Raw genomic sequence first — 13557 nt, 5'->3', positions numbered from 1 at the left:
ATGCCAAGGAAGCCACCCTCCGGAGGAGACTCATTTTAGCCGCTTGTATCCTCGATTCTGTTCTCTCGAACACTCCCTCCTTAACATTTCACTCGTTCATTTGGCTCACATCGCCGGCACAAGGCGTTCTTCAGAGTGCTTGATAGACTGAATGTACAGTTTACATTCACTTAAATACACATGGGCAGAGTCACTGTCATCTCAGTCTTTATTTACATGCCAGATTCATTCGATGGAGACGGTATCTTTTAAACCTCTCATATTTAACCAACAAATGCTCTTCATTGCAAACTGCAAACCTTAAATCAATAGAGTAACAGCATGTTACTTTTAGAGTAAGAAGTAAGTTCTTCATTGCTTTTATAACAGTGGTGTAATATTATAAACAGCATAATCAGATGTTACTAAGATTCAGTGCTAGGCTAATTAACTCTAGGATTGTTTGCTTCCATGTAGTAGCTCATGAAACTCCATCATGTCATTTGATTTGTTCAGAAAAAAAACATCTTTCGGTCCTAACAAAGATGGAGCAGCAGAGGAATCCCTCCGACAGGCACAACATCGCAACCTCCCAGGCGGCCTTCAAAAGTACAACAAAACATCCGTGCTGATCTGCTTAGCCATCGTGCCCCTCAACCCCCTAATGAACCAGGGCAAAAGAGCTCTTGGGCTTAGTCTCTCCCTCTTACCCTAACTTAACAAGATGTCCCCATACTCGCCTGCTCTCCCTCGCACACAAAGACTGAAGTGCACGGCCACTCACACAGCCACACACACACACACACCCCTCAAACCCCAAACCACTAACCCTCAGACCAATCTGTCTGTGGCACTAAAGTATTATTAGACTTACACAGTCTCAGAGGAGAAACAGTGAGTGCTGAGAGCTGGAAGATGAGATATGCTACAGGGGCTACTAGTTCCATTAAAATGGCATTCACTGGGGCCTTTGTTATCAGCCACACTGACGTTTTCAGGATGTAGTGAGGCTTGCTGATCCATGACCATCTCATCTATCTTTCAGGATTTGAAGGAAGTTGGTGTGAAATTGACACCAATGAGTGCAGCTCAAATCCATGCAGGAACCGAGGCCACTGTGTGGACCGGGTCAACAGTTACAGGTAAAAATCGACCAGCTTTTCATTTCTTGGGAGGCTGGGAAATGTCAGGAACTGAAGACAAACATTAGTCAATAGAGTATCAGTGCCAGTAGATATTTTTCCTGTAAAGGTTTGAAGTCATTATTCTGACATTTGGATTGTACATCCACTCACAGCTGAAACAGTTTTTCCTCTTCTTGAAATATATTTTCATAGATGAATGAACCTGGTGTTTAAGGATAAAATGTTGTCAAATTATAAATTGTTTCATCATCACTCATAAGATGAGTTGCATTTATTTGCAGTATTTCCAATTAAAGTGAAGAACTATATCTGTAACATTTAGTAAATAGCTGTCTATAGAAGTAGTACTGTACATTCAAGATTCCTCCATGTTTTTAATGTTGAGTAGTTAGCAGATTGATATTAAGAAAAAAAAGACTCCAAGACTTTATAATGATAATTGAATGCGTGCCTGCCGTGCAGCATGTCGGTGTACTGTCTTACAAATCACAATCAGATGATTCAACTTTATGTTTTGTTTCTCCCTGACTTTGTGCACAGTTAAATATTCTTCTTGCAGGGAACTAAATGTTATCTATTCCTCCCTGTCTTTGCTTTGCACGAGTTTTGTTTGAAAGAAATTAAAGGCCGCTCTGGTATGGAAGCCTGTCCCAGATATATTCAACTCAACTTTATTTATATAGCACCTTTCATACATAAAACATGCAGCACAAAGTGCTTCACAAAAGAACAGAATTAGAACACAAAGAATGTGAATTCTTTGTATTGACATTAGATTAAACAAGAGCTACAAGAAATGTAAAAAACAGTGATAAAAGGAAAAATAAAAAATAAAGGCTTCATTATAATAATATAATAAAAGTGAATAAAAGCTCAGCCCTATTAATTGAATAGGTTTTAACGTTAGATCAGTTTTCCTTCTTTTCTAAAAAAAATGACAAAAAGACAAAAAAAGTTTTCATTTTGTCCTTGTTTTCATTTAAAACATGCAAAGTTGAGGGCTCATCAAGGCCACAGCCTTTGAGTGATGAGGAAGATTTAAATTACCAATTACCAATACACCAAATTAGAGCTTGATCAGATTTACACGAAACACTGGTAATGAAATAAATACACCTCGATTTGAACTTCAAATGAAATAACTGAAGTCTCTTTTTGTAGCTCTGGACGTGAAATATTCACTACCACATTTCATTCCTGCAGGTGAAACCCACTGAGCAGGGTACTTTATGTTCACTACTTTGCTGTGTGTGTAAAGTGTCTTGAGTTTTTTAACATATTATTTCAATTCAAAAAACGTTATTTGTCCCCGGTGGACAATTTAAATGGAACCATAATAAGGCTTTCTGAAATGTATTTTTTTTTAGACCTGTACAACCTCTTTTCCAAACTTTAAAACAATATGGCTCTCGAGCCCGACTAAAGCATATGTACAGAATGAGGGTGGCAGTAGCTCAATCTGTAGGGACTCTGGTCGGGAACCAGAGGGTCCTGAATCAAGTCCTGGTGCTGACTAAAAGTGCTGCTGAAAAGCACTTGAGCAAAACGTTGAACCCTTAACAGCTCTGGCGTGTGCTCCCGGTGTCGTGGTGTGTAGCAGCCCCACTCTGCCATCTCTCCATTAATGCATATCCACAGCTCCGGTTAGTGCTCGTGTGTAATGTGTGTGAGAAGCACACGGTGTAAAACCAGAATTTCCTCTCTGGATGAATAAAATATTGCATGTCAAAAAATTAAAATAAAATAAAATAGCAGAAGGATATGGCTCCATGGATAACCTTTAAAATGGTCAAATGACTGCATCTGTATTTCTTGCTTTAAAACAGCCAACATGCTACAGCCTGTATGTCATGTGTGCCATCAGACTGAATGTTATGTTTAATTAATGTTATTACACTTGTAGTGATTTTTTTTCACACTGTGCGTATGCTGGTAGGAAATTCATAGATCTTCTTTTGCCCTCTGAGACAAAATGTCAATACCAGTGATTTTCGTTTTTCTCCAGCTGTGATTGTGAGGCGGGATTCTCTGGCCTTTACTGTGAAGAAGACGTCAATGAGTGCGCCTCGAGCCCCTGCCACAACGCTGCCATTTGTCGAGACCTTGTGAACGAGTAAGTATGATTATAATAAACCGTTTTTTTCTTTTTAACATTTTGGCTTCGTTTGTATTCGCTGTGTGATTGCTGAAATTATACAAGAGGCCCGGCAGAAATAGTTTGTTTTCATGACCTCAAGCGTGCTTCAAGCCAACACGTGACGTGAGGTTGTGCTGTTCTTTGTCAGAGCGTTCTGCTTTATGTAACAAGCCCGACGTCCTCCTTGACACACATAAGCTGCTATCCTAAAGACAGAGAGCCAATTCAGCAGGAACACATCATGTATCTAGATTGGGCTTCACTCCGCTGGTGCCTCCCTCTGCTGTGCTTAATGGGAGCCCCGGGGCTTCCAGGCTTAGTCGGACAGATGGGTTAGAGCAGTCCCAGGGCCAATTTGAGTCCTAAATGGTTTGTCTCCAGTTTGTCTCCCGTCATGATTTGGCTCCCATGTGACCCAGCCCTGCTCACAGCACTCCTCTGATTACACAGTCCAGGGAGTTCACATCAGGTGTGTTTTAACCTCGCTGCCCACTGCAAACACTCAACGCACCGCTATCTCCGTCTCCCTGACCCAACACGCCGAACAAGTCCATCTGCGGTGATGAATCTTCGGTATATGCTCACAGAGTCCTTTCAGTCTTCCTTTCCATCCTTTTTTCTTCTTAAAATAAGACAAGTTTGAATAAAAGAAATACAGGTGGTTCTAAATTGTGAAAAAAACGGAGACCGTGTGTGAGGAGCTCTGTCGCTCTCTGCACACCTCGTCGAGTTGATTTCTTTGCTGATCTCTTCCTGTACATGTGTAATAAGTTTTTCTGGCCAAAAACAAAGGAGGGGTGTGAGAGCTTGGGTTAATGTACCCTACCTTGATGCTTTGTTTTCAGGAGCTGATATGCTGGCTCTCTTCATTTCGGCCACTCTGGTCTTGATTAAAATCCACCCCACCCACTGCTGCAAAATTCATGGATATTATCAAGGTGACTGGTGGTTATAAACAGAAATTCTTCAGTCTCTGTCTGCTTAAATCTGCAGGTGTATTTGGGTTATTTGGAGGAACACTGTCCTGACATTTTCAACTTAGCTTTCTCCTTCATCCAGCTTTCGTTTTGCCTTTCTGCTCATGCAGAGAGCTGCCGCGCACACCCCCACGGTGTGAGTTGCCAGGTTGCAGGGACGAAGGGAATTCTCCTTTTATGTCCTTGTGGATGAGGCATGCATACCCTAGCTACTTTGGTACATCCAGTCAAACATACAGAAGGTATAGATCTGTGAATATGAATTATTTATTATCAGGTAGTAGGGCCGGGGAAATCGCTCAGATACAACAAATAGAAGAGAGGCTAGAAGATGGCCTTGGAATATGGGAGAAGCCTGGAGTGTTGTCAGGTATACCATGCAGGTATGTCAGGTCCTGCTTTGTTTGACATCTGCTTCACTCCTTTTAACACTGTGGAGACGGAGAGGATGGACTTTTGTCAGGAGTGTTGTGTTTGTAACAGGCGAGTGATACATGATGTTAGTGTTACAGAAACACGGTCAAATGTATTTTGTGACCTTTAATGACAATATTTGTGATGTTGTCACATTTCAAAGAAAGGCTCCTATAGTTGTTGTGTTTGCAGTGGTTTTAAAGTGTGCATCAACAGTTCTGTTGAGCCACATGACTGAAGATACTGCTTAACTAAACACAGAAATGTGATGGGATGTCACTGGTTTACGTGTGACAAATTGACGTTTTAGCTGACAAGATAAATTTAACAACAGCTCAGAGAGTTAATTACAGGCTTCCGCCCTCACTTACAAACAGGATAATGTCCTCTGAGGTGTGCATTCAGGGCGTAGTCGACCCTCAACAGATGCAGAGAGAGACTCGAATTGAGTAAACCACATTATTAGCCTGCTTAAACGTCGTCCCTTCAGTATTAAGTCATCAAACATAATTCAAATGAAGTAACACTGGGGATCTTAATTTCTGTCTTTTTGTATATAAGGAGCTGTCTGTATGTTTGAGTCAAACAAAAGGTCTCCGAATGCGTTTTTGAAACGTGTGTGCAGCTTTTTCTCTGTAACATAATTTGCCACATTTATTTCTCACAGCTCGGAACATAAAAGATAGATATGATCAAACACTCGGCTGCTCTGTGGCGTTTTTTTTTCTTTATTTCATAATGATTGAGTGTTATCTCATTTTCCTCAGGTTCCGCTGTGTTTGCCCTCCTGGTTATTTTGGAACGCTGTGTGACCTGGATGTGAATGAGTGTGAAGTTTCACCTTGCCTACACGAGGGCATCTGTATCAACACGCCCGGGGGCTTCGAGTGCGTCTGTCGCCCTGGATACTCAGGTAGCTCTTCTGCCCTCAGGTGACGTGAGGATCAATACGTGAGTCTGAAAAGCCTTGCCATGACTTCTGCAGGCCGAGGAACTCTGACACAGATCAGGCTTGGAGTAAAAAAGGCTTCACAATGCTTGCTTTTAATTAGCCCGTCTGTCTGTGCAAGATGCAGTGCCTGCTCGTCAGTAGAGCTAACAAGAGATAAATTCACGTCATCGTTATAATCTGATGAAAACGTTGGAGTGTCTGTTAGTTGCTTTATTTCGTTTCATCAGGGTCTTTAGTCTCAGAGCGTTATTGTTGTTCGACTTCCATCCATTTGTCTTATTTTCCCTCTCCGACAGATATCAAGCTATTTTAGCGCCCGGGTCTGTGCATGTGTGTGTGCATGTGTGTGCGCACTATCTAAAGCCAATTCCTGTCAGATGCTGGGAAGATTAATTTCATTTGTCTTCCACACTGTATCATCAATTTATCCTTCCCCAGTCGAGAGAAGGGGGGGAGTCTCGGAGGTATTGCGACTCTGGAGAGCAGAACCTGACACACATGGCCCAATTCCCACAGAAGCAGCTTTTATTATTAGGCCCACGCACAGCATAGTACAAGTCATTACTTTTTCTGTTGCTCTAAGCTCATCTGAGGAAACAGGGTCCCCCTAGAGAGCCAGCGAGTGGCCAGAGGATACAGTTCGGATTGGTTCAAACCAAGTAGAATGTTTGCTCTAGTAAGACGAGAAACAACCTTTTCAAAAAAACAACTTTTGACAAAAAACACAGAGTTTTGTTTTAGTGCTGCAGCTGTGTGCAACTTCTTCTTCTTCTTCTTCTTCTTCTGAGTCTAATTTGCAGTCTTACAAGGTGATTCATCCCGTTGCGTTCGTGCAGCCTGATTGGAATTGATTGAAATGTAATTCTGCGTTGATGGTATGATGTGTCATCTCTTCTTACCCTGAAGGACTCTAACTCATCGTGCCACTCGATGGTATTATGATATTATATGCTCCAGCCATGAGGGAAGTCAAAGCATATAGAGTGCCAACATTCATTTTGATTGTTACAGTTGAAGCTACTTACTAATAAATCAGTGTGGCGCTTCATCAACTCTCCTCCATGTATGTTATTACGCCGTGATGGCGCTCTATTCCCACCGGCCTCATGACCCGCGCTTTATTATCTCTGTGGTTTGTTGTTGGTTTGTGTGTTAGTGCTGGAGCTCCCACCTCTGTTCCATTACTTCTTCATTGTTAAAACAATACAATGAGATTTTTATTGGGGTTGCATGAATAGGCCTGCACAAAAGCACACATTATGTTTAAGTTGAGTGAAAATATGACATGATTTATTCATTCTTTTTTACATTTAAATCTCTCTGTTTGAATACTGACCGTATTTTTCTCGATTCCTGTCATTGACCCAAAGATTTTTTTGTAACAAATTTTTTTGGTAAGTTTTCCTGGACCTGCGTTGGAACTAATATCACAAATAATTAAAGAATGAAATGAGCTGAAGGAGTAGAAAAAAAAAAAAGGAAGACTGTTCCAGAGCCGAGCTGATATCACAGGAAAAGCTTGATCACCCTTTGGTGATGACGATGTGCATTTAGCAGATTTCAGATTGCACCACAATAAGTCTCTTATTTAAAGTGGAAGGAAACTGTCACTTGATTTTCACACCTTTTGATGAGTGCAAATCAGCTAAGCTTTGAGTGTTTGATTGTTTAACTCATCACTTAGATCCTTTTGAAACAAATGTCTCCAGGTTAGTCCTTTGGAAAATCCAACAGATGTCTGTAATTTGTTCATCTTGTTCCGTTTCATGTTTCTTTAGTAGAAGAAAAAAATGTGGTTTTGAATACCAGGTTTGAACACCGTCAAATACGTAAAGATCCAAGCAGATTAGCAGTTTATAGGGGTGGGGGGGTGGGGGCGCAGGGGCAGTTGGTGGTTGAGGGTTCAATCCCCCAAGTTGCTCCTGCTGCTTCACCAGCAGCCTATACATGTGTATGGATCAGTAAATACTGATGGTCGCTTGACATAGCAGCCTCTGCCACCAGTGTGAGAAGGGCTACTGTGACCTTTTTGTATAGTTCATATCTGAGGGAAATTCGCGGTTTACACTACGTTATTAAGAGACATGCTTCTCACACACATAAGCCTGAATCACACATAGATTGAGCTTCTGCCAACCCTGTGGTGTAAAAACACTTAAATAGTTAGACGACAAAAAACACACTATACAAACTATAGCCCATTCAATAGTTATGCAAGAAACTTAATATTCTGTTTTATTCCGGTTTTCTTTCAGCATACGTTCTAAAAATAGTTATTGCCTTCCTTTCTTAAGCTTTATTTTACTTTAAAGCTTTGAGATTAAACTTGGAGCAAGAGGCCAGAACATTGTTTAATTCATAATTCTGACACACCTGTCAGCTTTCATCCTGTTCCTTTTTTCACCTTTCTAAAAGTCTGTCTGACCCACTTACAGGGAAGATGTTCCGATTAAAGGTTTTTATATAGAGTCAGATGTCAGGTTTGAGTGGCGCGTGCAGTAAGAGTTGTCAGTTCTGGCTCTAACCTATAATCATGTGTAATGGTGCTTTATTTGTACACATGCTGTCACTGTGTTCTCCACGTGTCACAGTGACAGACACTTTAAAGCACGCTGTTTGTTGTACTTTAGGCCGTCTGATGGTGCTGCGCTATGTTTTGTTTTTAAAGGCTCAGAGCGATTTGACTGAACACAGGCGCCGGGTCGTGTACCGAGGTCAGAAGCCATTACAGTGACATGATGAACGGCTCATCTTGTTTGTATAAATCACGCTTTGAGCACACTATTCGTCACCTTGTCTTTTTTCTTCTTCACCCATCATTAAGGAGCGTGTTCCCCTGAGTGATCGTACGGTGCAATCTGCACATTGCTGGACGATGATGATGATGATGTCAATAATTTAGCGCTAGTTAAACAGAGGCTCTTTTTTATTGTACAAAAACATGTGAAAAAAATTCACATGCTGAATTCGAAGCTTGATCCAGAGGCAACTGGACTGGTTTAAAGAATTCACAAAGAAACATGACATGAGAGGAAGACATATGAAACGTGTTTTCATTAAAGCTGAGATAGTTGCAAAATAATAAAACACAATGAAACCAAACTTGAAAAAGAAAAAAGTAAACAAAATGTTTGCTAGACAATTTTTGGTAAAGATGACAGAAACATGTGAGACATTGCAGCGTAAAAGGAGAAGACAGGGTTGAAAAATGATGAGACATTTTGGAGGAAAAAAAACCCGACACAAAACCAAAGCTGAGCAAAATCAAAAGAACTTCACAGAAATCATAAAACATGGTTGAAAAGAGGTTCAACATAATCAGACTTATGGACAGACAGCTTGAAATTAAAGGAAAAGCATAAAAACAGACAACATGTGACACTATGTGAAAGAATGAGAGAGAGAGTTAAAAATGAATCAAATCGAATAATGACAGAGCAGAGCTGACTATATGAGACAATAGAAACACTTTGGAAACAGTTACAAAATAATCCAACATAAGGAACACAGAACAAAACAACACACAGAAAATGAACTACCAGAATAAACAGGCTGAACAACAGCATGTGTTTCAGACATGAAATAAGAGGAAGAGAAAGTCATCAAATAGTATCACATAACGACAGCAGGCCCTTCAAATAATAGCCTCGTGGTTATTTCACAAGCTCCATGTACAGAGCCACAGTCCTCATCCCTCTGCTGCTGGTTTGAATCCAACCTCGGATCTGTGCTGTACGTCGTCCCTCTGCTCTCTCGCCCCGACATCTCCAAAAAATATATAAATTGCTGGACGACATATGAAACACGGCGTAGGAGGATAAGAATCAGTTTGTTAATAGTCACACATTATAAAAGAAGACTTCAAAAATGTGCTGGACAACAGGAAACATCCACTACATGGCGTTGGGGCGCGTTCACACGGCCCAGTTGCTCCGTGCCGTGCTTAGGCATGATTGTCCCCCCCCTCCTCACTGGCCTGCACTCGCACTGCTCCGGGACTAACAGCATATGAAACACGTGCATGGCTTTATGTGATTCTGAAGCGTGCTTAGTTTACAAGAACATGTGGAATCAAAAAATGAGAAGGTGACACACGGTCGAGTCTGGGTCTGCACATCAGAGAACACCCATAACACGAGAGCAGCTGGTTTATTTTGAGTCATTTAAGTCAGATACAGCCAGGATTTCTCGACACCGAAGGCTGTCCACATTTCATGTCCGTGTTTGTGCTTGTGCATGACGTGTACCGTGCCAAAGCGTGCAGGGGGGAAGGAAGTGTATCGGGTTTGAGCACGGATCGGAGCACTCACACTCGTCAAACAAAGTGGACTTTGAGAGTGAAGTGCTCAGGCACGGTACGGTACGGGTACGTAGAGTATGCAAAAACGATTTACAAAATATTCCAACATAAAGGTAGCCGAGTTTAAAATAAAAGCTAACACCAACAACGTGCTAGACAATACAACCTATGGAACAATTCATCAAAAAGTAATCAAGTGTAAAGAAAGCTAAAGACAAAAAAGAGGGAGTTTTACGAGGCTTCAGTTCGACACATCTGTCTCTCACTGATCTCTTGTGTGAAGTCAAACAACCACGAGCATTTATTCTGATGTATTAAGAGATGTGTGTTCCTCCTACTGAGATCGAGAATATGTTAAAGCTGTCCCAGGTTCCTCTCTCTAAATAGATCCAGTGTGTAATTCAATGCCTCATTTGAAGGTCAGTCCTCTTCGTATCGTCGAGCTAAAGTGTTTTCCTTCAAACTGAAACAAAAACATCAAACTCCATAATGTGAGCATCAGTCTGACGGAAATGTGAACAAGAAGTGGCATAAATGTGTTTATTCACTGAGTAAGACGTTCTCCCTGGATCATTTTTCACTCGTTGCTTCATTTCCCTCGTCACACTGTTGAATTGCATTACCCATAGTTCTTGTCTCGTGTAACTTTCTCTTTTGATTTGGAGTTTTTCCAAGCCTTTGCATTTTTCAGCTCCAGTTTTTTAAAAGTCTCTTTCAGGAGGTGACGAATAAGTTCCTGCCACTGTAAGATTTAAGACTGACAAAATGATAACAGATTGGTTCAGCCTTTTCATCTCCTAACTTCTGGAAATTCTGCAGCTGTTTTTAGCCAGGTGTAGCTGTGGGAGTCTGTCATCGCTCTACCTGAAGGTCGGGGGTTCGATGCCCAGCTGCTGCAGCCTCATGCCCGATGGGTCCTTGGGCTAGACACTTAACCCTGAGTTTTTCCTGCTGCCTCACAATGGACGGCACGGCCCGCGGTCTCAACACACCAGGAGGACGAACCATGCCCTCTTGTACACAGTCTGCACTTATAATAATAACTAGCTAGCACTACTTCCAGCATTCAGGTGTCTTTAGTCTTTCCGGTGACGCTTGTTGTGCCACCACGGTGGGCCAGTTTCAAAATGAATGTTTGGCACACTGTCTTTGTCTTGTCTTCACTTAATTTAAAGTGACTGATGCTGAGTTTTTTGAGCTACACATCATGTAAAGCTACTCCTTAGGTTTCACAGATTGACAACATGAAAGGTGAATACTAGTAAAATAGGAGACCTCTATACGTCAGAATTCTGTAAACACGCCTCTGTGTGTTTGCCTATGTATTGAGGTGATGTGTTGGCGGCATGGAGACTCATTCTGTCAGCTCCCGATGTCTGGTGATTTCTTCACAGCTTGAACTCTCCCCTTCGTTTCCTTTCTTCTGTCATCTGCTTGTTGTCGCTATTTTTGTCAAGTCAGCATAAATAATGAGTACCATCAACTCCCCAAGTTATTTCAGACTAATTTTAGAACCCACAGACTTATCTCAAATGTGGATGATGTTGAGAGGACAAGTGAGCAGATTTAAAGATAGCAGGAGTCGTCACACTGGGGCAGTACAGTCTGTGTTCATAGAGCAGGCACAGCTGTGAGAATAAACAGCATATACACTACTAGACTAACTTTTACATGTGTTGAGTCCTCTCACAATGTTAAAATGGTCAACTCCCTGTTCTGCCTTGTTCTCTTATGGCACATAATTACAAAGTGTTCAGGCCCCATGTTGTCCTCCAAGCAGGCGGCCCGGGTTCAAGTCCAACCTGTACCCCGCCCCCCTTCTCTCCTTCCCAATTCTCTGTCTCTCTCTCGCTTGAACTTTGAAATGATTAAAAGTCGTTACATTATTATTTATTTTTTTTTTACTATGAACTCTCTCTGTCAGTGCAGGACAATAATGATTTTTTTTAATTGAAAGCAGATGAGTTTATTGCTCTCAAGTTTTAACTATATGAATTATTGTCAAACTATTATCTGCATTATTCATCAATGTGTTAATTAAAAGATAAAGACTAACACCATACTTTATCTACCCCCTGGGAGAAATGTGTTGGTACACAGATGTACATGTATGAAGTGCAAAATTCTGCAGTTTGCTGTGTGTCTGCTTGAGGCTGACTTCAGGAACACAGGAAGTCACATACACACCACAGCCAAGATCTCTCTAATTGACACATACCTGAGACCAGAGTGCTCCGGGATCGAGACAAGACCGAGACATTTAGGGATCGAGACGAGTCAAGAGCAAGGCGGGGCGAGACAGAGACATCTCGGTCATCTTGTGTGACACATTTAGACTGAAACACTGCGAAGGTTGTGTCTGTAACTGGGGAATAGAAATAAACTAAAAAAAATTATATGTTGTATTGTTCTTTCAGAAAAGGACATTTTTCTGAAACAGCGAACATCATAGTAATGACATGTTAACATAGCCAATCAGTGGTGGTCTTGATCGGCCTTGATTTAAAAACAGTAGTCCACCCAGAATTGTCTCCCAATTGAAATACATATTCAGCCTCTTAAATCCTCATTAGCATGTAGAAAAGTTCACGTGATATTTTGTTTAAATAAGAGTTTTAAAACTCGGCTGAAACTCCCAATGGGAGGCAACATTTCTGCTTCATTCTTTGATCAAGTTGCTATTTATGTGGCTGCTGATCATTAAAGTAAAATGCCAGCATGAATCGAAAGGACGTTTGCTCATGTAATAATTAATGAAGCATCAAACAGAATCATGAGACTAAAGGGAAGCTACTTTGAATCCTTTCCTGTCACAGCTAACTCTTTTATTTAAGCAGCATGAAGGTAGTCAGTAACAGGAGGATCGCTGGTGAGGAAAAGAGGTGAGTCGAGGTGAAGCCACTACAGAGGGACCTCAGACATCCTGCAATGCAATGCTGCTTTACTCCACACAGCAGGCTCGTGTTTATCACGGCTGTCAGCCTGTGATCACTTTTCATCTAAGGTTTCCAAAGAGAGATCAGAGAGGGAAAACATGTCATGCTGCTGAGGCGGCCGTTTCTGGACAATATGATCACTGCACTTCTCCTCTGCAGGACGCTCACGGGTGTTTATGTAGGTTTAAGTTAAATGATTTAAACACATATTTAGAATGTTTTTGTTTTGTTCTTGCTTTGTTTTAGAATGATTTAGAACTTGTCTCTCACTTCACAGACCCAACAAGCAGTGGACAAAATCGACATTTTCTCGAGCTGCAATATCCTGTGTCCTGCGTTCAATTCTATTAAAAAAACTTTATTTGTCCTCGGGGGGCAATTCAAAGGCACACAGAGCAGTAAATGAACGACAGTGCAGCGATACTAAAATTAGACAGAAAATAAAGTGTCAAAGTTTTAATACAAAATGTAAAATACAAAATTACAAAGTTAAATATATCAAAAAAGAGTGGAGGTATAAGTGGACCATCATCGGGCTAAAGATGTGAACAGAATATATATATGATATTTTCTCACAGGACTGGAGCAGACTTCTTTAATTCGTAGGATGTGTGCGCTCCTCGCTCTCCAGCAAAAATTCCTTCATACAAAGTGAACTGATGAACCAGTTTATGAGATCAAACTCGTGGGTGCTTGTCTGTGATAGATCATACCAGA

General features: G+C 41.2%; 1 protein-coding gene across 2 annotated transcripts in view; it reads left to right on the top strand.

Annotated features, from left to right (window-relative positions):
* eys (eyes shut homolog) overlaps positions 1 to 13557 on the top strand; it is a 176142-nt gene that overhangs the window by 83506 nt on the left and 79079 nt on the right. For both annotated transcript variants that reach the window (XM_079363047.1, XM_079363046.1), the window contains 3 exons: positions 1025 to 1121; positions 3130 to 3237; positions 5420 to 5565. In XM_079363047.1, coding sequence (XP_079219173.1) covers positions 1025 to 1121; positions 3130 to 3237; positions 5420 to 5565 — 351 coding nt within the window. The remainder of the gene's footprint in view (positions 1 to 1024; positions 1122 to 3129; positions 3238 to 5419; positions 5566 to 13557) is intronic.

This window comes from Symphodus melops (assembly GCF_947650265.1).
Source record: "Symphodus melops genome assembly, chromosome: 15".
Taxonomy (NCBI): Eukaryota; Metazoa; Chordata; class Actinopteri; order Labriformes; family Labridae; genus Symphodus; species Symphodus melops.
This window is presented reverse-complemented; position numbering and strand designations above follow the sequence as displayed.